At 47.2% G+C, this 25,980-nt stretch overlaps 3 protein-coding genes across 3 annotated transcripts; 2 read left to right on the top strand and 1 right to left on the bottom strand.

Annotated features, from left to right (window-relative positions):
- The first annotated feature begins 1,268 nt into the window (after positions 1-1,268).
- Positions 1,269-5,778, top strand: hao1 (hydroxyacid oxidase (glycolate oxidase) 1). Its single transcript, XM_056605176.1, has 8 exons — positions 1,269-1,527; positions 2,967-3,118; positions 3,483-3,738; positions 4,003-4,175; positions 4,333-4,424; positions 4,816-4,974; positions 5,220-5,289; positions 5,531-5,778. Exons 1-8 carry the CDS (start codon positions 1,391-1,393, stop codon positions 5,596-5,598), a joined length of 1,107 nt encoding a protein of 368 aa, XP_056461151.1. The 5' UTR covers positions 1,269-1,390; the 3' UTR covers positions 5,599-5,778.
- On the bottom strand, positions 5,420-15,365 carry LOC130401400 (guanine nucleotide-binding protein subunit alpha-13-like). The gene is made up of 5 exons (XM_056605127.1): positions 14,807-15,365; positions 13,171-13,400; positions 11,740-11,790; positions 11,066-11,266; positions 5,420-9,961 (listed from the first exon to the last, which is right to left on the bottom strand). The coding sequence occupies exons 1-5, from the start codon at positions 15,087-15,089 to the stop codon at positions 9,572-9,574; spliced, it is 1,155 nt and encodes a 384-aa protein (XP_056461102.1). The 5' UTR covers positions 15,090-15,365; the 3' UTR covers positions 5,420-9,571.
- Positions 15,366-16,701: 1,336 nt separating this feature from the next.
- Positions 16,702-25,313, top strand: cog1 (component of oligomeric golgi complex 1). Its single transcript, XM_056605071.1, is given in 16 exon segments — positions 16,702-17,108; positions 17,387-17,634; positions 18,493-18,674; positions 18,802-18,978; positions 19,080-19,236; positions 19,700-19,910; positions 20,041-20,392; positions 20,905-21,347; positions 21,749-21,758; positions 21,761-21,894; positions 21,994-22,155; positions 22,474-22,598; positions 23,214-23,322; positions 23,535-23,644; positions 24,780-24,858; positions 25,015-25,313. Coding segments are annotated over 16 exon segments (2,856 nt in total). The 5' UTR covers positions 16,702-16,763; the 3' UTR covers positions 25,027-25,313.
- The last annotated feature ends 667 nt before the right edge of the window (positions 25,314-25,980 follow it).

Below are 25,980 nucleotides of genomic sequence, written 5' to 3'. Positions count from 1 at the left end.
GAAATGGTTCATGCAAGAACTCTAACGGGAGCAGACAGGTCATTATTCTTTACAGCAGTATGCTAATTTGATCCAGATAAGTGTTTTAAATAAAGTGAGTTTTGACGAGCAGCTTTGTTTACATGGTATGTTATAGTTGCATGAGGCGTCTGTCTTCGTCAAACTGATAAGGCCTACAGATTTTCTTTAGCTATGATTTGAGTTTTAGGCTACTGCTATGTTTACTTTTTATCTTCAAGACAAAAAATAAATGTGGCCTGATAAGCCCTTTGAGACTAACTGTCATCAAACCAAGAAATATACAAATACAACAGAATTGACAAATATCTTGATATGCAGTAATTACACTGCCTATACAAGTTGCGACAAGGTGGTAGATTGGAGCTCTGCCTACCATACCATGGAACCAGATAAGAGGTTTGTGTATGACACATGTTTACCAATTCTGGCTCAATATCCCCCGGTTATGTAGTTACGAACCAGTTATAACAGCTTTCCAATAGGCTAGCCTAGTTTTCGAGTCGATGTACATTTTGATCTTTAGTTTACTGTGAAATAATGAAGCTTTAAATGGACAGCATCCACTACGTTCGGTCGTTACCGTTGGCCTCCTGCTGTTGGATCTCAACATGATTGTGTTGGGATGAGTGTGTGGTATCGTTTATGGTTTATATTATATTGATCATTTATGTTATCTATTTTTCACATTATTTCTGCTCTTAAATTATTCCCCTGCACTATGTCGCAAATGTTTGGTAAATACAACATCTTGAATCTTAAATAAATATACTCTGAGATTAAAAGGATACATCATTTCCATAAAATATTTTATTTGAATTAATTTATCAATTCAAATAAAAGACTGCTGTACTGAGTGAACATTTGTTTTTCATCTCAAGTCGAATGTCCTTACAACCGCCGTTCACTCAACAGCTCCACTACAACCCTTTGAACAGATGCAGATATTCTCAATTCATTGACGGTTGAACTCATTGATGAGGAAGGCTGACCCGAAGGGCATTCATCTGATAGAAAGTAGGGGGGGGGGGTACATTAAAGTATACTACAGGCTTACACCAATAATATATAATAATATAATATACAATAACAATAATCATTATATAAATGAAACGGCAAACCTTGTATGATTTGTTGAATACACACCGTTTACACACATACAGTATGGGTACATGTGGGGGTGGTGTGGACACACGGAGGCGAACAGGGTAAAGGTCAAAGCCAGCAGTTTAATGATTAAAGAGGCCACCATTGGTTCACCCCTTTCCCCCCAGTCGGTCCCCCTTACTCACGCACACAGCAGAGCTCGTGGCCGTAGCTCAGGTGTCTGTAGTAGTAGTTAGGTAGTTAGGTTCCTACAAGTGTGTCCGAGATGTCCGAGCATCGCGTTTGTGTGAGTGACTACGAGGTGGACGCTAAGAGGATCCTCCCTAAGGCGGTCTACGACTACTACCGCTCCGGGGCGGACCAGCAGCAGACACTAGAGGACAACACAGCTGCCTTCAACAGGTACAGAGCACTGGAGGCACAGGTCAGCTCCGGCTACACCCTCGACTGCCTCTGACAAGGAGCCAATCTGGTGTCTAACTGATGGAGGATTATCAATCATAACTATACAATTAGAATAGAAAACTCTAAACCAATCTTACATTTAAAGGTAGGAAAGGCTGTACCTTGCATTGATTGGACAAAGCATTGCCTTTCCTATCTTAAAGAGTTCATATTGCAACAATTGAAAAGGAATTTGTGTACATTCTTCTTGGGCGAAGTGTTGACTCCCTTCCTCTCTCTTATTAAAAGGTGTTAAGATAGTTCTTGCATTTGCACAGCCGCTGTAGCCACAGAGTCCGACACTGAGGCCATGCCAATCTGCTGACCTCTCTGCTGTGCAGGTTCCTTTAAGTGTCCTGCAGCCCTGCAGCCATGTCCACTTCACCCACAGTGTATTGTACTGGATCTCTCTCGCCATGGCTGACTTCAGCCACGGCCCTTCAAACCCTCCGCGCTGTCCACTCCTCCTCGCCTCAGAGCCAAAGGAGGCCCTGGGGGATGTCTGAGGGATTTAATGAGAGTATAATAATGAGAACAGGGCGCCAGGGGAACCACTGTACCCACTGCCGTACTCTGAGGGAGTACAAACATCCAGGCCAAAACTCTAATGTCAAAACAGATAGGAAACCCCCCTTATCACAGCATAAATACCCTTCCCAGGGTCAAGCAGACCACTGGGACTGAGTTGGACATGGTAAAGAGGAAGAAATGTTCCATGGGGAGAGATTTCACATGATTAATGTCAAACCATGCCAACTTTCATTTTATTTCTGGCCCAAGGATACCTATAGTTAGATGGAAGACACTGGTCTGAACCCAGATGATCACTATTGAGTAAAACCCAGAATTAAGGACAGAGGTGCAGATTAGCCTGATTGGACAGGAGTACTACAGGCCTGCGACTGCCACAGATACCAGTTGTGCTTCTAAATATGGCCTAGCTCTAACTACACCACATGAACAATAATATATATATACACCAATATACCAAGTACTAAACTCTGGTAAAGCACATCCCCTAGGGGCAAAACAAACACAACTTCAATTGTGACATACACACACTAACCCACAAACATACAAATGGTTCCCAACCTTTGACCTTAGGTGAACCAGCAGTATCGAGGCCATACTGACCTTATGACTTCATGGTAAAACATGCCCGCTTGATCAACAAACGTGTGCAGTGAGCGCTGGAATGGCGGCGACTGATGTAACGTCAACGCACAAAGTGCCGCCATGTAGGAAACTATAATTATGATGTCTGCATTCTTTGCAATTTTCCAAGCGAGCAAGTGCGTGATCCGTGCTTGTTTATGACCGCAGTTTGTCATAAACAAACCGATTTGTTCGTTTATTCCGGTTGGTTCAAAGACGTTTTCTGTTGATGACGTCCCCAGGTGGCGTCTGCGGCCGCGGGTGCTGCGGGACGTCTCCGAGGTGGACACGTCCTGCTCCGTCCTCGGCCAGCCGCTCAGCGCGCCTCTGTGTGCGGCCGCCACGGCCATGCAGCGGATGGCCCACCCAGACGGAGAGACCGCCACGGCCAGAGGTAGGGGCCGGCGGGGCCAAGCTCACACAGAGAGGGCCGACGGAGGAACAACGTTAGACCGATTAGGGGTGCAACCGTAGGAATATATGTTGGGCTTTGAGTGTCTGTGTAATCACACTCACACCTGGTGGTATAATATGTCACCTTTAAAGCATATTCATATATAAGGTGGAATGCTCTCCTCCAAACCATCCCAGGTTTGACCGTTTCACAGTCAGCAGACAGCTGTTACTTCTACCTCATTCTTGACAGTAATCTATGCCTAGGAGAATGACTGTATTGTCCCTTTACGGTGATCATGAATAACCATGCCTGATGGCCTTGCAGGAGATACTTCCTGTAACGTCTTTGTGTTTCTTCTCAGCATGTAAACAAGCTCAAACGGGGATGATGCTGAGCTCCTGGGCCACGTCCACCATAGAGGAAGTGAGCGTGGCGAGCGATGGAGGCGTGCTGTGGATGCAGCTTTACATCTACAAGGACCGGGAGCTGACGCTGTCCCTGGTTCGCCGCGCAGAGGAGGCGGGCTACAAGGCCATTTTCGTTACCGTGGACACGCCCTACCTTGGAAAGAGGTGGGATGATGTGCGCAACCGCTTCAAGCTTCCCTCGCACCTCAGGTAGGAACCACACCTCAGGTAGGAACCAAAACACTCAAAGGAGGAGTACAATTTCAAGTTGAAGTATATGGATATGGTGCCACTGTGTTATTGTCATATCATATTTAAAATAATGTATTCATAATATACCTGAACATTAGTTTTTTCAAGCATTCCTTTTTTAGGTGGAGGAAACAATGCTTTGATATAATTCCAATAAGAGGCACTCTGTAATAGGTAGATATTGTAGTAGTACTCATGTTATATTTGTTGGTTTGTGTGTAGTATGTCTAATTTCTCAACAGAATCCTTGGCCTTCTCGGAGGGTAGCTATGGCAACGACAGTGGACTGGCTGTCTATGTTGCCAAGGCGATAGACCCAACCCTTTCTTGGGATGACATTGCCTGGCTTAAAGAACACACGAGACTTCCAGTGGTGGTCAAAGGAATATTAACTGGTAGACGCAAACACACAGCACGCATCTTCCACTGCCTGCTTCTCAAACCGAAGAAATAATTTGGAAACCTGTCCAAATATATCTGACCTTTCTCTGTGTGTGTGTGTGTGTGTGTGTGTGTGTGTGTGTGTGTGCGTGTGCGTGCGCGTGTGTGAAGGTGAAGACGCCAAGCAGGCTTTGTCCCATGGAGTCGACGGCATACTGGTGTCCAACCACGGCGGCAGACAGCTGGACGGTGTGTCCGCAACGGTCCGTTCAAGTCTTGTTGTTACACAGTACACACAACACAGTACACACAACGCAGTACACACAACGCAGTACACACAACACAGCACACACAACGCAGTACACACAACGCAGTACACACAACACAGCACACACAACGCAGTACACACAACACAGTACACACAACGCAGCACATCAAGTATGACATGAGGACACAGAGGTTTCAGCATTATTTTGAAGGCATAATGCATCGAGTGCATGCTACTCCTATCCTTGACTTAAGGCTCAGTTATGGTTCCTTGCGTTGCGACGACGCTGAACCATAATCAGCCCCTGGGTGTCTGGCTGGAGGAGGAGCTGTTGTGCGGTCAGATGGTGGTGAGGATAGCCTTGGTGTGTGGGGTGTACACAACAGTTGGACGCGTTGGAGGAGGTGGTGCAGGCCGTGCGGGGCTGCTGTGAGGTGTACCTGGACGGAGGCGTGAGGAGGGGCACGGACGTCCTGAAGGCGCTGGCTTTAGGGGCCAGGGCGGTGTTCGTGGGAAGGCCGATCCTCTGGGGGCTGGCGTGTGAGGTGAGGCAGGGGGGGTCAGGTGGGAGTCTCGTAATGACCTGCTGAGAGACACAGAATGTGACCCGGCAGCTCGCTTTGTGGATGCTCTCCCCGAGCGGCCCGTGTCCTTGTTGTGTTTTTAAACAGGTTCTTTTGGAATATAACTCTCAGGTTGACGTCCGGGGAATTCCTTCTTATCAGGAATAACTGGTAACAATAAAACACACATTTACCGCTGCTGTTTGCTGTTTGAATGTTTGTTTTAGGGAGAGAAGGGAGTGATCGACGTTCTCACACTTCTGAAAGACGAACTTCGTCTGGCAATGGCGCTGGCAGGTAACACACGAGCACATGTACAGTCGATTCCTACCAAACATCTACTTTGGATATGCAACTCTATTGGTGCTACTGTTCATCTTTCTTATTCATCATATAATGTGAGGGGACTTTGGAGTAACATTGTGTTGTATAGATAGACAAAAGAAAAGGTAGATATATTAGATATGTGCAATAACGTTAACAAAGGCCGAGCAAGATGAGTATTTTGCCAACAACAAATATGTGTGTTTGGGTGTAGGCTGCCGTTGTACAGCAGAGATAAGCAGGTCCACTGTCAAGAGACAGGAATTCACATCCAGAATCTGACCGGTCCACATTACTGAAGACCAACTACCAAACCACCGTCAGATGTTTGGCCTTCTTATTGTACACTCTGCTTTGCCCCTACTTTGTGTATCGATTCATCATTATTTTAATGAACACAGTAAACGCAACAGCATTTAAATACACAAACCATGACTTTTTGTACTTTGTTTTTATTGAGACTAACTGGGAAAACAGGATAAGTTAGAATGTACAGTGAAACAAAGTTATCAAACCAGAAGCAAACGACAAGGAATATTTGCATTCTTTATCAGACTCATATTGCCCATGAAAAAAAACCTAGTGTATAAAATCTTTTTAAAAGATTGTAAAAAAAAGGCATAGCTTGTAACAAGTGGCACTTGAAAACGTAATTGGCAGATTGGTTCTTTTTTCTCTGCTACTTGATTAAAATGAGTTGATTACATTAGGCCAAAATATTGGCAACATATATCAACACCGATCATTTTAGTATATCCATTTTACAATATGCACATATTATACCATCGTGGACTAGTGTTGCATAGCTTGTACTCAGTGGCCAAACAATTATTACAGAAACTCCGGTGTTGATTCAAACTGGGCGAGTAAAAGGCTCAAGTTGAAACATGATTAATGATTAATCACATTGACAGACAATTTTAATAACTTGAGGCATTCTTCTGTTTCGCGGTACTGGTCGACAGAGAAAGCAAAGCCCTACTGCCTGGGGACTGGTAAGGGGTTAGCATGATACACATCTCAGTGTAGATCAATAACAATTACTCATGGTAAATAAATAGGCGTGGAGTTGAAAGTGCGCAACCACCATACAGTTAAATTCACTTTATATCATCCGAATACAACCGCCACACAAATTGATGTTTTATTGCACGACTGTCGCTCTAGTTGAAGGCACCAGGCTTGGATTACAACCGTCAAAAGCTATTTCAACGCCTGTATTTTGCTTGTCGAGAGAAGAGCATTCTTTCAGATCAGTCTGAATGTTTCAGTGTTAGGGTCGAACATGCATTTCAAACATTGGATGCACTATGTTTTGAGTCTTCGCCTAATGTCCAAACCATTTAATATTATAATGATGGGCTCTACATGGATCCAACAACAGCCCTCTCTGGCCGCAAGCAACACACTCATGAGTGCAAGGAACAGAATTCTCTTCCTTCAGAAGTCTGAATATCCAGATCCACTTAGCAGTTGTTTTTCAAAATAAGTATTTTAGCATCTTGTAAATCATCAGTGATATTCATCCAGCTATTGCTTCAGAATGTCACTATTTGTTTAGAGAACATCAGGTGGATTTGTAGTGGACACAATGGTTGAGATTTACATAAGTTCCTTTTCCAGTCAATTTAAAAAGGCAGCGTTAAAAGAGTTGGGCCAGTTGTGACATCCTTTCTCAAATCACCGGTTGCTGCCACTTTAAATTCTAATAAATAACGGTCGCCTGCAGGTTGAAATGGTTGCGTTTTCGCACACTTTTCCAATGAAAATAGAGCAACTCTCAACTCTTATTAGCATTTTGGCCCTCTGTCATTGTGAAGAAAAACAACCGCTTCTGAAGCATCAAACATTGCTGGAAATCAATACGGTGGCCTGCTAGGTAGGGAAGTTGAGTGGCACTATAGCTACTGGACACCAATGGAATCGCAAATATGAACACTTTAGAGCACAGTACAGTAAAATGGCATTTATCAGTACAGAGGACGAAAAGGCAGGGGTACCCAGAATAAAACACATTCAGAAGAAAACGCGTGTCTTGGGTGGTGGCACTTCTCGTTAAACAATGTGTTGGTCACCGACGCGTACGGCTTTGGCTCTACTTAACACTGGAGCCCAAGGATGGAGAGGCCACACCTTATCCTGATTCAATAAGAACCTGACATCCAACACCTACTCCTGAGGCTCAACATCCCATTCAGAATCAGGTAATACAAGGTACCAGGACTCGCAATAGGATACGTTCCTCATCCCGTTCGCATGGGAGGACATGCTGCCAAGTGTGCTCACTGATGCCGTGGATGAATGCGTTTCCTCCCCTTAACAGCCGTCTGTTCTACACGGACCAGGTCGGTCACAAGGTCCGCAGGAACACTCTGCTGAGACATGTTACATCCTCGGGGCTCCGCAGCGGGGTCATGCATGCGACCGTAGCTTGCGTTCCGGCCCGAGCCAAACCTCCCAACGAAGGCGGCTACGGGCGTGCACTCGTCCTCTGGGTCGGTACAAAAGGCCTCTGTGCCCAGGCCCACACTTGGTTTATGATTTGTACGGAACAAGACACAGAGTGTGGCATTCAAACAGCTCTCATGTGCACACAGAGAGACTAACGGTCAGAGAGAATACACGAGACTGACGGTTAGAGAATACTGCAAGCGGGCGCTGAGGCTTCATTGCACACCGACGGGGACGAGAAAACGATTATAAAAAAGGTGTTGTATTACACCTTGGACTGACATTGGTCCCTGTCAACGACAGAAGAGTCGTGAGTGGAAAATACATAAGGGGCTGAGTGATAACATGCACACAAGCCAATGGTGTTTGTACAAGCACAACGTTCAGCTCACACATGTTCAGAGCCACCAGCTTGATCCCTTTTGGTTTCAAAGCTGTGCCGAGGAGAGGGCACTTGGTAAGGACGGGGAACCGGGCCTCCTGTTCACCAGCCGTTCACCCAATATGGGAAACTTAAGGGCCGGCGACCAGCCAGGGCATCATCAGAGGAACAAAGGCAGAGCCCATCCCCCAGGCCGTGTGGAAGGAAAGGCAAGAAGACACGCTGTTTCTTTTCAATGGTCACCAGGATGAGCTATACACAGGAGAGGCGTGGCCGTCGGGTGACAAAACAGGGGTCTTTTTTGGAGGAAAAGAGGTTCAATCAAACCTCTAATTTGTTTGCGTTAATGTCGTCACAAACAACACAAAGTGGTCAAAACGTGCCCTGAGAATTAGCGTTCACCGTTCCCTCTTCGTAGCCAGCGTGAGCAGCCAATAAAGACATCTCTACGTCGACATTGAACGTGCCGGACTGCTACAAGCTCGCTCGTTTGTTTAGCCTCTCACAAACACCTCCATGGTCAAACAGCAACAGTATAATCTACAGTCACAATCATAAGTATGAACACCCACAAGAAATACATAAGTTAAAGATGGACTCATAGCTACGTATTTTTATAGACCTGTTAATATAACAAAATGACGTGCAAACAAATCTATCCATTTAGGTTTTAAAGAAGAAAAAAAAAAAGGTTGAAACCTAGAAGTAAAACTGTCTTAAGTTTTTGAGCGATGTTAACAAACATCATCATCACATCATCTACATGGCTCTCATGCGCCTCGACACAGCGCCTTCAGGAGAATCTCTGCTGCCTCACAGCCAAATCGTGTGATCAAAGTGCCGATGGAAGGTACAGAAGTGGTTTTAAAAAATAAAAAATTCATTTTACTCCCCTAAAAAGTTACTTTCACAAAAGGCCAATTCACAATCATACGACAACTGGACCGATCCTGCGCTACATGCCTCTCGTCGGACCGTAACACTTCTGCATCCAATCCCCCCTCTCTGACCACATGACGCGTGTTTGAACCAGAGGGATAATACGAAGCCGCACCGACGCCTCGCAGAAAGGCCCCAGAAAGAACGTCATGGCGGGCCGGGAGCAGGTTGAGAGGCATCAGAGGAAGCTTTTACAGTGGTTTTAAAGAACAGTGGGGAGCGAGGGATCGATCCCCCAGGAAGGTTATGTTCAACGTCACAGTGAGCAGGTGGAGGAGAGCGGGGGGGCAGGGGGGATCGGTAGTGGCGTGTACCTAGACACCCTTTCTGTCAGAGTTCAGAGGGAGCGACGGCGTGGCAGTGGGGGTGACCGGCAGAGACGCTTCTCCAAGAACACCCGGCAGACGTGCAGGCTGACCTCAGACCTCCCGTGGTCCTCCTCCGCTCTCCGCGGTCCATAGGGTCTCCCCTCTGCCCCCCTCTTCACTGCAGCATCAGCTGCTTGAGGTTGTCGTGGAGGATGGTGTCCTTGACGTCGCGGAACACCAGGCGGATGTTCTCCGTGTTGATGGCCGTGGTGAAGTGGTGGTACAGGGGCTTCTGGGCCTGCTGCGCCGGCGGCTGCTCGCGCCGCTTGCCCCGGAAGCAGTCGACCAGGAAGCGCTGCACGTCGGCCAGGCTGCCCGGGTCGCCCGAGAACTCGGGGAAGTAGTCCCGGATCGACACGCGCGCCGCCACCTTGCGCTCCAGCAGGTCGAACTTGTTGAGGAAGAGGATGATGGAGACGTTGCTGAACACGCGGTTGTTCACGATCGTCTCGAAGATGTTGAGCGACTCGCTCAGACGGTTGGTCTGCCGGTCCTCCATCAGCACCTGGGGGGGGGGGGGGGGACGCGTTACACACACACACACACGCCGTCTGCATTGTGTGTGTCATCAGCACCTGGGGGGGGGGGGGGGGAGACGCGTTACACACACACACACGCCGTCTGCATTGTGTGTGTCATCAGCACCTGGGGGGGGGGGGGGAGACGCGTTACACACACACACACACGCCGTCTGCATTGTGTGTGTCATCAGCACCTGGGGGGGGGGGGGACGCGTTACACACACACACACACGCCGTCTGCATTGTGTGTGTCATCAGCACCTGGGGGGGGGGGGGGGAGACGCGTTACACACACACACACACGCCGTCTGCATTGTGTGTGTCATCAGCACCTGGGGGGGGGGGGGACGCGTTACACACACACACACACGCCGTCTGCATTGTGTGTGTCATCAGCACCTGGGGGGGGGGGGGGACGCGTTACACACACACACACGCCGTCTGCATTGTGTGTGTCATCAGCACCTGGGGGGAGGGGGGACGCGTTACACACACACACACGCCGTCTGCATTGTGTGTGTCACGCTAGGAGATAATGGAGGCGAGGTTCACTGCTCCTCCTCGCCTATAGGGTGAGGTGCATCGGATTCCAATTCAAATATTGGGCTTCGTTTATTACTAAAAATTAGAACAAAATCAGACATTCAGGAGGACACATTGACTGCTTTGGTCAGCTTTTCAATTATATTGTAAAAAAATGTGGATAGACTCCAAACTGTTATTAACCTGTAACTTAAGGTTTTGGGATAACAAATCAAATAAAGGATGCACGTTTTTGTCAGCATCATAGATGGATGGCGGTAAAAGGATATTTGTCCACGCTCGACGTCAACCATCGGCTGCTCTCTGGGTGTAATGGGTAGGTAATTACCAAACACAACGTCAGTATCAATGTCTGCAGTACCTGGACCGATTACACCAGCAATGTGAAGACACCAGCCCACCATGTCTGAAGTCACTCATTCGTCACAACATTCACAGTCATCTTGGGGATATTTTAGGGATTTCAGCTCGGATAAACCAACAAAACAACATTCATGCAGATGAAAAGCATTGATCACCCATCTATATCGGTAACCAGGCCTCACCTGGTCGTACTCGGAGGACGACACCAGGAACAGGATGGAGGTCACCGAGTCAAAGCACTCAAACCAGCGCCGGCGCTCAGAGCGCTGCCCCCCCACGTCCACCATCTTGAAGGGCACGTTCTTGATCTCAAAGTCGTACTCGTGGATGCCTTTCGTGGGTTTCCTGGCCAAGAGGATGTCTTGCTGGCTGGGAAGGTAGTCCTAAAGGGGACAGGCAGAATGAGAGAGAAAGTAGATGAAGCGAGTTGGGAGGGTATATGAGAATATAAATATATAAATAGAGTATTTCTTTCTTCATTTATGCTACAGTTGCAGCGGTTTAAAGTGTAAATGGAGAGCTTCCATCATGCCATCTAAACATTGATCATTCCAAATCAACGTAACATTCTCAGGCTGTTAAAGCTGCAGTGTGCAGGTTTTGCTGAGCCTCATTTTGAATTCAGAATGGCCTCTCGTGGGTTCCCCTTTACTTCAAGCACCTAACTATCTCCGCACAGCCCACCAATAGGTTAGGGGGTTTGAACATTGTTCAAAGACAGGACCAGCTCTATTCACGCAAAGAGACCACACAGGTGCTATTGTGGGGGACAGATCGGCATTAAAGGAACAAGATATCACTACGTGATCTAAAACAAGGCATTCAAGGCCTTGTGGTTCGGGCAGATGAAACTTACCGACTTGCCAAGCTTTTCCAAATTGTCCAGGAAATACTTGACCGACTCCCCCTAAGGAATAGAGAAGAGTTTCCCTGGTCAAGCACATGCATGTGATGGTAAAGCGCCTGTGAACCTAAAATCTTACTTTTGTTTTCAACTTCTTAGAATGTGTTCTATGAACTTCAACACAGTACTCATTTTATCATTAGCATAGACTAATTCAGATAAAAACATCCTATGTATTATCCAGTCTCCTACAGCCAGTTTGTGATGTTTTTCTAAATCTGGTCCAGTTCTTTTCCGGACGTCGACTTATCGGAGGCACTTCGACTTGACTAATACAGTGGCACAGAACCCGACAGGGTATGCATTGGCCATGGTGTGTTTGGATTAGGGATGCAACGCCGAAAATGGCCCAAAACATTATTTGCGGTTTCGGCCGAAGGCGTAAAAAGGCAGAAGAAAAATACCGAACATTTCTATTTTTGATGATGTGAGAAAAAAAAAGCAACTGGTGTGAACTGAGCCGGGTGTACTTCATCAAAAGAGAGATTTAAAAAGAGCCGAACGTAAGTTTGTAGACAACTAAATGATGATACACGGAGGTGAAGAAAGAGCCGAGCGCACCCGTTCAAATGAATGATGAAATGAAGGAAAAACAGCCACATTCGGTATTCGGTTTCGCTGTCGGCCAACAGTTTCAGTATATTCGGTTTCGGTTTCGGCCAAGAACTTTCCTTTCGGTGCATCCCTAGTTTGGATACGGGGTCGTCTGGCCAGCGGTTAATGGGCTCCAGAGAGGTTTACATTTCTCACAAACGCCGTGGTTTGTGGCGCATTCAAATGCATTTATCATGTACACTGAACATTATAACACTGCACTCTACAAATGAATAATGCATGTAAGTAAAATCTATGCGAGATGTATTTATTTATGTGTAACTAAACCAGGACACGTTTTCTGCTGTAATCAACAACCAAACCTATCACCCCTTCCATTAACTGACTCCCTCCCTGGGTTAACCATATGCTATTGCATGCAACTACCTCTCACAGGCTTATATGGTCACCCTGTCACCCGCTGAGCAAGCGTTGACGTGACAAACCCCTGCTCGGCTTAGTGAAACCCGGCCGCAGAACGACAAAACCCGATACCGTGTTTAAAGGCGTGATTCTGTTGTCATTTAGAAAGCCCCGAATGCCGTCATCCCTACTGGTGGTAACCCAGTAACGTCACACCCCTACTGGTGGTAACCCAGTAACGTCACACCCGTTCCCCTTTCAGGTCCAAATAGAACAATGGAGGGCAGACAAAGACGACGGCCACGGAGACGGGTCTCGTCGTAGCGAGGGTTCCGCTTTCTAAGGTCATCTCTTGTAGATCCCAAAACAAGAGGGACCGTACTGTATGGCCCCACTTGTCGTTTGGTATGCATGGTCCACACGTACCAGCTGGAACTCTCTGCGCCGGTCGTAGGCCTGCTGGATGGCGGCGTCGGCCCAGAGGGCTCTGATGGAGGGAAGGTAGTGCTGGAACACCTTGGTCTCCACCGTGCCGTGGCCGCTGGTCATGGCCGAGCGGGTGTCGAAGGCCATCATGGTGCTCCCGTGCCGCTGGTTGGCCGGGTCGCTCCAAGGGATGTGGAGCTTCTCCCGGGCGTCCACCAACACACGGACACCTGGAGGGAGGAGCAGGGGGTCATTGTGGCACCGTGGCGGAACTCTCTAGACAGTGGCATTCTGTGTGATCTGGAGCCTCGGCCCACACACACACACACACACACACACACACACACACACACACACACACACACACACACACACACACACACACACACACACACACACACACACACACACACACACACACACACACACGGCTAGTTGTAGGACTACATGCATTACTTTGTATGTAGAAAATTAACTCGACCTTGAACACACCCAGGCAAAAGAGCGATTATGTCTTTAAGATATCCTGAGGAAAATACAATTGGGTGTTTTTGCCTTTTCTGTCGTTTCATCATCAAGAAGACATCGTGTGTTTCCGCTGCAGGTGTTTTAGCGCATCAACCAGCTTTTAATTAAATAATATTAAGCTAAATGGTATTAATAACTATAGACATCCACCAAAACCAACGAAGGCTGTAATTACAGATCATATGACCAAGGGGGATAAATTGTGTTCAGGAGAAAAACAAGAATAGGCTGGCATCTCTTTGTTTAGCTTACCAATGGAGAGATCTTAAAACTGGTCCTAATGGCCAATGGTCGGAAGAGAGAGGGCCTGCTCCTTTACATGGGTCCAAGTCTCAATGTGAAAACACCCTTTGGTTTATATTTGTCTATTGTATTGTAGTATGCATGCAATATGTGTGCCGGTTGCCAAGGAGCCCAAACTGTTAATGGGTACAACAAATAATCGTGTCTATAATTAACATTCAGTCAAACTTCAAGATGTGCATTAGGACATCATAAATGTCCTCACAGGAGGACAGCTACTGACTAAACCAGTAAATGAATTGATAACAGTAATTATCCCTTTGAATCATTGCGCTATTGGGCGTGTGGTGGACAATTAGTTAGAAAACATTTTACACTTAGTTTATGCAAAACTGGGTCTTAAGACACAATGCTAAGGTGGTAAAACAACGTAAATACAACATGACTCTTTTAGTGTGATTGTAGTTTTAGGGAAAACCCCTCAGATCCTTGTGAAAATTGCGATTTAAACATTGACTATTACCAACAAAGCTTCGAGTTTCGCACAAAAGAATGAACGGTGTTTGTGCTGAAGCTGAACAATCTTACTGGGTCCCACGGGCAGACAAGCACAAATAACATGGGCGTTTCTCAGCGGCTAGTCGGCTAGCTCTGCGCGCTACAGCCCGACGCCCGGCTGGGGCGAAAAGTGAGAAAGTGCTCCTCCACTCGGCGCTGCGGCGTCATGGTGAGACGGCTAGCACGGCTAGCAACTTCCTACTCCCGAGCTAACTGTCCACTTGCCCCTTACCCAATATACACAATCACGTATAAATACTACCAAACGACTTGATAAGACAGTGAGCCGTGCAGGGTTCGACTTTACCTTTTATCACGTTGCTAAAAATGGTTCCTCTGAACTCCTCCTTGGCCCTCTGATCGAAGTCTTGTCCGTGGATGATGCGCATCTGCTTGAGGAAAGTGGACTTGCCACTCTCGCCCGCTCCGAGCAGCAGAATCTTCACCAGGCGCTTCACATACGTCTTGTCTCGGTTGAGACACTTGTCTATTTCCTTCGATTTTCGTACTTGTTCCGCTTCGCTACTCGTGAGGAGACAGTTAGGAAAACATAGCGATAAAAGGGACCGGGACGGCAGGAAATCCGCCATTTTTGAAACAACTTCATCGATACAGGCGGCAGGGAGGCTCGTTCTCGCGTCTCGCACTGACGGGCGGGGCGCGATTGCGCTAATGTATATGGGGGCGAGTGGACTGCATGACTGCGCGGTGCTGTAGCTATGGGCTGTAGGGTATAGGCCTGTGAGTCATGATTAAGAAAGGGCTAGACATTCTAACTTTTAAGTATGCTTAGAAAAGCTTCTTAAAAGTCTTAACACACGAGATTTAGTAATTGACCTTTAGCTTGGTCCTATAAGCCTAATCATTCTTTAGTATACTTTAGTCTTTGATGATCCAAACTTTGAAAGTTGAATTGGTTAACTTGGAAAATAACTTTCTTAAAAGGGTGATTAAATGTCAAAATATATTGTTGTGTCCAGATGTAAAATTGAAGGTTATTTTAGTAACAACATTTCAAGTTGTTACATAGCTTACAAGAACCAACACAGGGACACGTTCATACATTTAGAATGAATATTTTAAGCATTTTCCAATTCAGAGTACTGTACTACTACTCAATTGTTTCAGTTGAGTTATTGTTCAGCAAAGCCCTGTTCAGAAAACATGGTGAAGAAAAAAATTATATTCTAAGATAAAATACAAACACCTAATTCCTTTACGATGCATAACATTTAATAAAAAAACGGATAAAAGCAAAAACAATTTTACTTATCTAATCTAATTAAACTGCGACCGCCTGCAACAGCTTCGGCCCTTCCTAATGTTGGATATATCAGTTCACACATTCATATCCTAATGCATTTCCCTTTTGTTTGATGCCTGTTGGTGTGACTTGTGTAGAGCTTAAATTCTAGTTTATATTATTTAAATATGTAATTAAGTAAAATAAACAAACTGGCTTACGGTTTCGAAACTGGTACATGGTTACAAATATGTAATAAAGATAACGCAGAAAGAAAAGTATCACTTAATCGAATAGTGTTGGATATAACAACGTCTAACTGATCACTGTTTTGATTGTTTGTTTTGTTTTGTTTTGTCTTGTTTTTGTTTTATTTATTTATTATTTATTATGTTTATTTATTTATTTTTTCCATAATGTCTTGTTTTTTTTAAACGATTTATGATGACTATAGGATCTGTAAGGTGACCTTGGGCGTCTTGAAAGGCGCCTCTAAATTAAATGTATTATTATTATTATTATTATTATTATTATTATTATTATTATTATTATTATTATTATTATTATTATAATGAATGTAACATTGATGATGGCCTCATTGATCAGTAAAGCGCTATAAGGCCTATTTATTACTTGCAAACAAGGGTATTTGTGATCCTTGTACTGGTGACAAGATCTTAACCGGCGACATATTGTCTCTGCAAAACTCTAGAACTTTGATTTCACGAAAACTATAAGAAAGATTAATGAAAGACGAGTATTGCTCGTCAACGTGCGCTACTTGGTGTCGCACGCATGCTTGCTTGCACGTCGGTGTCTTGGACGCACGCGCGCGTGCGCAGTCAATCACTCACGCAAACTGTGCGGTATTTAATTAAAAAAGGTAAATATGAGGCGGATGTAAAATAGAAAAAAACAACGTATTTCATTCTATTACCAAAAAAAATAACATGGCCATAAACCTGCTTACGTGGTTGTGTCCGGAAGTTTATTTCTACTGTTTTCCGGGTTGTGTCAGCCAATGGGATTCAGTGGCGTCAATGAGCCTGCTACCAAGATGACTGTCAGTACGGCGGAGTCCCTCCGTGTCTCGGAGATTAAAGACCCTTGGGTCTTGTTTGAGCGCTACAACACTGAAGAAATTCGCCGAATAGAGCGCAAGGTCCGCGGCGAAATTGAACAGAAGAAGGAAGAGCTCAGGCAGATGGTAGGCGAGCGCTACCGGGATCTGATCGACGCGGCGGACACTATCGGAGAGATGAGACAGTGCTCGCAGAGCGTCGTCCTGTCTATCCAGGATATGAACCACTACTGTCAAAAGTTGAAACAAGGGAAGCCCAATAGAGAAACAATCGCTAAACAGGAGGTACGTTGTGCAAGCTTCTATGTAGATGGAAACACGCCCCACTAAGTGCGGTGTCAAGAGTGTGGCTCAGAATGGGGTTATTACATTTACATGACATGTAAATAGTGGGGAACGTCAAACTTTCACAACTTGTACCCATATATTAAATTGTTCATGTCACGAAAATAGCTGTATTTGTATGTGAGAGATCGGTGTATCTGTCTAGCATTTGCATAGCTGGTATCCACGTTGTAATCGTTTTACCTTTTTTTATTGTTACCCCAAAACGAATGTTTCAGACCCAGTTGAAATGTCAGGGAAAGTTCTACAACATGGCAGCACAGATCCGGCTCCTCCTGGAGATCCCCGAGTGTATCTGGAGCGCCATGGAGTCGTTGCAGTACCTCAAGGCCACCCAGCTCTACCTGCTCTGCTGCCACCTACACGGGATGCTGAAGCTGGAGACCGCCACAGGCCCTCACTGCAGCCCCATCCTAGCCCGCTTCCCCATACTCGTTCGTCAAGTGGCAACAACAGGACACTTCAGGTAACCCTAACCCTAACCCTTTACCATAGAATAGAGTACACCATCATTGATATGAATTAAGATGGATTCTTATAGAAAGTGAGCCGTGGTAAGTTAACCGTGGTTTTCAAGAACATACATGTTTGATTTCACAATCTTTCTGAGCCTATCATTTATGTGCAAGATGAGTAAACTCAAAGCTACCAGCTGCGACGAGCATTAGCCCATTCGGTTCCAGCCATTTCCCAGCATCCTACAGCTGTGTGTTAGTACTACGGCTCGTGGATCACAAAGGGGCAGGGAAAACTCTGGGAGGGATTCCCCAAATCACAGCCAACAATAATGCTATTTGACAGAAGGTTAGAATTGAGTTATAGACTCTTAATAACAAAGGCATTAATATAAGACAGAACATTATTTTAATCTACCAGCCAGGGCATGGGGTAGAAGTCTAAACCAGAACACACTGACCTTGGAACGTGTGTCCTGGTATATAAAATAATCATATTATGAACATAAAAAGGGATTCTAGATAGAGAGGTAACTGTTTGAAGGTCCATGAACTTTATTAAGCTACTAATTATATGGTTTTATTGCGCAGTAAATCGGATGCTAAAAGGTGTTGTGATATTATTGTGGTCTTTGTTGAAAGCTCAACTTTCAGCAAAGATGTGAACAAAGGTTTCTCCCTACTCCATCTCTCTGTCTCACACACACACACACACACACACACACACACACACACACACACACACACACACACACACACACACACACACACACACACACACACACACACACACACACACACACACACACACACACACACACACACACACACACACACACACACACACACACACACACACACACGAGCAGGTCGGCCATCCTGCTCCACAGTAGGTCTCTGCTCCGGGGCCGGGCCGTGTCGGACCAGGCCATCGCCGAGGCCTTGGTGTCCACCATGCTGCTGGAGGACAGCTCACCTCGCCAGGCGCTCGCTGACTTCCTGCTGGCCAGGAAGTCCAGCATCTACCAGCTGCTGAACCAGCCACAGCAAGGTATGTCTGAGGGATTCACGGCGTAAATGTCATTTCACCTTTTATCGCAGAACACCTGTTTTTAATATTATTTTACATTGACAATATTAACAGCCAAGCAGATGTAATAAAGGATGTTGTTCCTCAGGGGCTGGGATCAAAGCCCAGGTGTGCAGCTTGGTGGAGCTGCTGGTCACCACTCTCTTCCAGGCCTACGCCGTCTTCTACATGCCCCCTGAAGGAGGCCACAGGCCTGGGGAGGGTGCACTGACCTGCGGCATACTCTTCTCCACCCTGGAGAACGTCACGTCCACGGTCCCCGCAGGTGAGAGTCGGATTAAAAGAGGACAGAATGGTGTGTCAGTGTGGTACCGTTTGAGTAAGGCGTGTTTAACATGTCCATGTAAACCACTTTTGATCTTACAGGTAAAGATAAAAGGATATTGCAGGAGGAGATGAGCACAGGAAGCGTGTTCAGGTACCTCCCGTCGTCGGTCTCTGAGTTCCAGCCGGTGCTGCGGACGCTGGCGCGCCCCATCCAGAGGGAGCAGCTCCGCGACACGCTGCAGCAGTGGATCACCACGTACGTCGTGACCACTCTGCACGACTCTTCAGAAGGGCTTTAGGCCCCCCCTATGGGGCAGGGGCAGTGGGGTCCACAGTGAGAGCATTAGGAGGTGTTTAGGAGCGGACTGAAGAACGGGTTCAACGTGCTCCGGGTTGGGGATCGGCTTAGAAATGCGAGCCAAGCTCGGGTGTGTCTCTTTTATTTTACAACATTGTGAGGTTTTTAAATATATGTTGTCGAATGGCAGCCAATCATTCTTGACATGATCTTGCTGAGCTGTGTGTGATGGAACTAGAAGGGCACACTCTTCTCGACTTATAAAAAACATATTTAACGGATTAGTTGTATCATCTGTTTATTGAATTTCTTTACAATTCTTTGTGACGATTTAGATTGATTTGAATGTTGCCAATTAATCCAGATTGCTTGTTGGGTGTTTCCCCACTGTGTGACCCAAACGTCCCTTCGTCTTCTCAAGGTGTAAGGAGGACATTTGCAGCGGCATCAGTAGCCTGCTGGTGTATGTGACCAGCCTGAAGGCCCTGGCGGCCATCAGAGATGCTATCTGGGACCTCCTCTCCACTGACTCCATCAGCCTGCACTGGGGCAGTGTGTGTCAGTGCCTGCTGGAGCGCCCCCTGGATGTTTGGGAGGACTTCCTGCAGCTTCTCTTCCTCCAGCGCCTGCAGGTGAGCTGTAGCCTTTCCTCAGGGGAGGGTGGTGTCGTTTTACACACAGTCAATCAGAAGTAGTAGTCGGGTGTTGGCAGGTCGCTATAGATCCTCCCGTCTGCTTTCCATCGGCCCGTTCTCTCTCAAGGCCATCACTAAAGACCAAATGGACACCATCTCCGTCAGCTCCACCCAGCTCCTCACCTCGGCCCTCCGGGATCTAGAGGGCCCCGCCCCCCAGGCCGCAGCGCCCCCTAAAGGCCACGGCGGGCGCTTTGAGTCGGACGTCGCCTCCTTCCTGTGGTCCGAGGCCCCGGGGGACCTGCTGAGCGACAGCGCCTGGGTGAGCGTGGCCCAGCGCGACCCGCAGCACCACAGCGGGCTGGCCATGAAGACGCTGGCGCTCACGCCCTGCGTGCAGAGCTTCTGCACCGCTCTGGACGCCAAGCTCCGCACCCGGCTGGACGACCTGCAGCACTACCTCCCCGTACAGGAACCAGGTGCGTGGTCGGGCTGCTGCATTGTGGGAAGAATCAGGATCACCGTTATTCAATGTCCCTCCCAAAAATAACTTTGATTAATACGATTTAAAAAATACACAAAATGGTCAAAAAGAAAATGTTCCAATCTAAAATAATACACAGATATGTATCCAGTTGTTCTGCCCTTTCTATAAATCATTTAAAATAAATATTAATAAAAAATAAAAAAACTCGACTGTTAATTTTGTGATCGTTTGACTCTAATCGCGATCAAATTTCGATTAATCGCCCAGCCCTAACGCGTGGCTCAAGTATGCTGAATGTCAATGTTAGGCATTTGTAAACTTGTACTCTTGAATATAAACATATTCTGAAATCATTCAACACTAGAGAGCACGCAACGCTTGCATGTATTATTGTCTATAGGATGAACTAACCCTCTGAAGTGCAGTACATGTCAGCCTCAGCAAGGCTTCCTGAACCTCCGTCCACCCCTCATGACGAACGTCTCTCTCTTCCCCGATCGCCAGGGTCCTCCTACCCCAGCCCGGCTCTCCAAGGCACCAGGCCGGCCAAGGGCCTCGCCGCATCAGCCTTCGATCGCTTCAAAGACGCCGCCGACGTGGAGCAGAGCTTACGGGACTCCTGCTTGGCCTGCGTCCAACAGATCCTGTCTCACATCCGGTCCGAGCTGTCCTCCGGCGAGCCCCACCCCGACCTCGGCACGGTCCTCTTTGTGGCCCGCCTGTGCCAGTCCATGGGGGACCTGTGCACGAACCTCAGGCACTGCGTCTTGGGGAGGGAGGGCAGCTCAGAGGCCGCCAGGGAGACCCCCAGACCGGGGAGGAAGCTGGGCAAGGCCAAGGCTCCGGCCCAGGTGGGGCCCGCCCAGGCCAGGTGGGTCGGCCTGAGGCGGGACCTCGGGGCCTGCAGCATGGACGCCTACCGCATCTGGAGCAGCGCCCTGTCCAAGGTAGAGCCCCCTCACACGGGTCGGATCATTACGTTTAGGGTTCAGGAGCACAGACCAGAGAAACCTCCGTGTGGTCCCTGTGGTCTTTATTCCGTTTGTTGGGGCCTTAAATCGTTAAAGGTGACGTATTCTACCACCAGGTGTGAGTGGGATTGGCCGTTACAAGCCGTTTTGAAATCTCCCTCTTCTGACATCTGGATCGGGCGTGTCCCCCTAGAGGTGGTACAATAGGTCACCTTTGATCGCTATAAGGACGGGCCGGGGATTATCGTCTGACATCTGGATCGGGCGTGTCCCCCTAGAGGTGGTACAATAGGTCACCTTTGATCGCTATAAGGACGGGCCGGGGATTATCGGCGTTCCAGGTACCTTCTAACCGGGGGCGATGATGTTCTGCACAGGCACTGGTGGATCATTTGCAACGGCGCTCAATGGCGATACTCCGGGTGCCATCCTGAAAACGGCCACGAGCTGGGAGGAGCTAGAGATCCAGGAGGAGGCGGAGTCGGGCAGCAGCGTCACGTCCAAAATAAGACTTCCTGTGCAGGTGAGTCACTCGCCGCCAACGTTATGGAACTCTTTCCAAGCAAACAGGTGTTTAGTTGACCACTGTGTGTGAATCCCTTTGTGGCCGGGTCTCCTCCAGCCCTCCTGGTTCGTCCAGGCGCTGCTGTTCCAGCTGTGCCTGGAGGTGAACAGAGTCGGCGGCCACGCCTTGCCGAGACCCACCTTGCATGAGCTGCTGAAGTCCTGCCTGGACCAGGTCCTCCATCACTACCACAGCATCACGCAGCAGACCCAGGACAAGGTGAGGGCAGGGACACACCACCGCACACGTCGTGTGCACCCACACATGAGCGGGCTAAAATGTGTGAGAGTAGAGAACATGGTGTGTTGTGATTCTATTATTTTTAAATAATCGTATCATTGAGCACTCTGTATCTGATGGCTGAAGAGCTACTGAACGTGGGAGCTGGGTAGCTCCGGGAACCAACGCCAGGTGAAGGGCCTTGCCTTGGTGATGGGCAGGGCAGGGGGTGAACGTGCACGCATCGGGTGGTGGGGGAAGAAACCAGAGCGACACTGGGCCGTAACCGTGTCCTGCTTGTGTGCGTCTGCCTCCCAGGACCACGGCTTCCCCGTGACCCAGACCAGAGCGCTGCAGCTGCTGTTCGACCTGCGGTACCTCTGCACCACGCTGAGCCCCCGGGCGGAGGGGGGCCAGGGCGGGCGCTCGTCTCAGGACCCCAGGTCAGCACCCGGCTCCTCTGTTGGATCATCAGAGCCTCATGCAAACACATTTGCATATTCTCCTCCAACTTGATGTTTTGTGCGTGCGTGCATCTCATGCACGTTGGTCAAATGAGAAACCAAAGTACAGGAAAGGTTCCTTAATGGTGCGTGTACAAAGCTGCATTCCACCGGTTTGTAAATGAACGCACGAGTTCATGAGAGGATGAGTGATCATATATCGGTCTGAGGACACTCCGGCCCATTACTGCAGAACCACCGTTGAAAACTAAAGGCACCAGGACAACAAATTGCAGAGCTTGAAGTCCTTAAGTAAATCGTTAAAGAAAAGGTGTTGTACACAACGGGTCAGAAGTGGTGTTCGAGCACCTACTGTCCTGCAGTACCACAAAAAATAAAATAGATTTGTTTTGCCAAGAAGCAATCAATTCGTCAACGTTGTTGTGTGCTTCAGGTGTTTTATATTAATACCGCAGACATAGAATTGCAACACTTTGGTTGTCTGTTGCATTCAAAGCTCTCGAGTGTCTTACAGCAGCGTGTCTGTAAATATCTCCTCTTCTGCCGACTGTCTCACCCCCCAAATGGACGTCTCTGTTCCCTCTCGTCTTCCAGGATCCAACAGGTCTGCGATTGGTTGGAGGGTTTCATAGATCCCTTTGATCTTGACGTGTTCACGGCACCACTCAGCGCCCACCTCAACCGCCTGTCCCAGAGGACCTCGGTACGGACCCAACATGGCCCACAGAACGGATGGAACCTGTGAAAGGGCAATCGAGATCATTGCTAGTGTCTTGTTGTATGAGATCAAGTCGGCCTTTGATTGTGAAGCATTGTGGACGTGCATTTCTGTCAGTGCATTACTGGCTTTGGCCTTGCAGAAATATGTTAATATTCTTCACAAATTGAACCGGAAATTGTATTTTTTATTCGCAGGTGCTTTTGGGGTTCTTAACAGACACAGAGAAACAATTTGTGCAGCGAAACAGCGCTGGGAGCTCCCAGGAGCAATACAACATCCTGCCACTGGCCAGCAGCCAGATCAGGTAATACTGGAAGCATTGTCTGCAAAGGGTCCTTATTACGAAAGCCATGGTAGGATGAGTAAGCACAAAGGTGTGTGTGTGTGTGTGTGTGTGTGTGTGTGTGTGTGTGTGTGTGTGTGTGTGTGTGTGTGTGTGTGTGTGTGTGTGTGTGTGTGTGTGTGTGTGTGTGTGTGTGTGGTGTGTGTGTGCAATCCTTGTTATGAAAGACATGCTAGAATGAGTTAACATAGAACAAATGGCAGGTATCTATCAAAGAAGTGTATTACTGGGATTCTGAATACAGGTGTATTGACTGATGGGAAAAAGAATGCTTTTGGGACCTGTTCTAACCTGCCCCGTTTTCTCCTCATTATGAATACCGTATTTTCCGGACTATAAGTCGCGGTTTTTTTGTAGTTTGGCTTGCCCTGCGACTTATATTTCGAAGCGACTTATATGCCAAGATTGTGCGTACATAATCTTCGGCCGCAAGATGGCACCGTCATTCATTAGGCCTACAACTGAACGCTGCAAGCCTACTGCACCACCGAATAAATTATATTCTCGTCGTCATCGTCCTCAATGTCCTCCGGTTCAACCAAAGCTACCCCAGCCTTAGCTGCAATGTTGTACAACATAGCTGTCACACATATCACAGCGCATGACTTGGCCGGCGAAAACTGGAGCCCTCCGCTGGACTTGTGAGCGCAACTTCCACCTCCCGATCGTGCGCTCAGGTTTAGGACCGCGGCGCATACGCGTCCGGTGGAATCCCGGTGTCACTGAATTCGGTATACTCTCAACTACGAGTGGGACCGACACACCTATATTGCTATTGCAATTTTATTCAGTCTCTCCAGACTAAACGTTCTTGTTTAAATGTTTAAAAATAAATGCGACTTATACACCGATGCGACGTATATGTTTTTTTCCTCGTCATGGAGCATTTTTGACTGATGCGACTAATACTCGGGAGCGACGTATAGTCCGGAAAATACGGTATATGTTATGTAGTTGGAAAGGAAATCAGCATCACAGCTTAATTAATTAAAAGAAATGAATGGAAATGTATGCATAATAACTTCAACCTAAGCTACCCAGAAGCACAGTCAGTGGGTGTGAGTGTGGGTCTAAGCGTCTCTGTGGTCCTCTTCAGGTTTGGTCTGCTGCCTCTGAGCATGTCCAACACGAGGCTCACCAAGGCGGACCGACAGGCCGTCGATCCAGTGTCACGGGTGAGTTGCAGAAAAGGTTTAAGTGTGCGTTTGTGTGGTGGGATTCAAAGTGTTCTCAATTGACATGTCGACATTGCTGCCTTCATTCTTTTTTTGTTTTCACGTCTTGTTGCCTCACCCTGGGTAAACACTGTCTGTTGCACTCTGCCTTTCCAGTATTTTGAATAGCCGGAGACCAAGGCAAGTTCATCTGTGCCCTGTGTCGTTGCAGTGACGTTGTGTTTGTCTGTGTTTCTCGTTCTTGGTGTGCTGTGCTGGTCTCCCTACCCTGCGGGATGTATTTTAACATGCAGTGTGACTAGTTAGTTTTCTTCATCCTCCTTACATTTTGAATGGGTGCATAAGTTAACGGTTTAATATTTCACCTACTTTTGCATATATCCATACGCACTATCAACCCCGTGCAAAAATGACCAAATTATTTTGACCCCCCGTTGAATATGAAGCAGTACATGTTTTACCACCCATGGACTTGCAACAATATTGCATGATTGTTGGAACTTCTCTCTTGAATGAGGCTAATAAGAAAAGGCTGTGAGTGATTAGTAACCATTTCTTTGCAACTTGTGTGAGCAAGCTGGTGGGTGGACCAGCTAGTCGAACCAGAGTCATGAAACGGATGGAGTGAGCCCTGTGTTGCATGCACTCTATGACCGCGTGTGGCCGGGGGTATGCCTGGTTCCCTCAAACTTCTTTATAAGTTTGTACTCTGTTCGATGCACAAGAATGAGAAAAAGTCTAAAATGATTGTGAATTAATGAACAGAGGGTCATGAAATCATGCAGAAAGTCCCTTTTTATTCCAAGTAAAAGATTTATTTTTCAGTTTTTCATACATCATCAGAATTGCTTCGGTTGATTCCTTACCAAGTGGGTACCATCTTCCCCCCCACAGCATACATGCAAAATGGGTCAAATATTAATTTAACAATTAACATTTTTGGTGCCAATCAACAATTTGCTGTGTTTAGCTACTTACCTCATGATGTTGTTGTTTTTTCACTACTTCACACTTGTTGGGGTGTTTATGGTGAGATGTTCAAGAAACCAACGGCCATTTGAGTCTGATTTATCCGTCATTCCACTATTTTTCAAGGTTTTAATACAAATTCGTATTATAGTA

This window comes from Gadus chalcogrammus, chromosome 2, assembly GCF_026213295.1.
Source record: "Gadus chalcogrammus isolate NIFS_2021 chromosome 2, NIFS_Gcha_1.0, whole genome shotgun sequence".
Classification (NCBI taxonomy): Eukaryota; Metazoa; Chordata; class Actinopteri; order Gadiformes; family Gadidae; genus Gadus; species Gadus chalcogrammus.
Note: the sequence above shows the minus strand (reverse complement) of the source record. Positions and strands in the feature narration are given on the sequence as shown.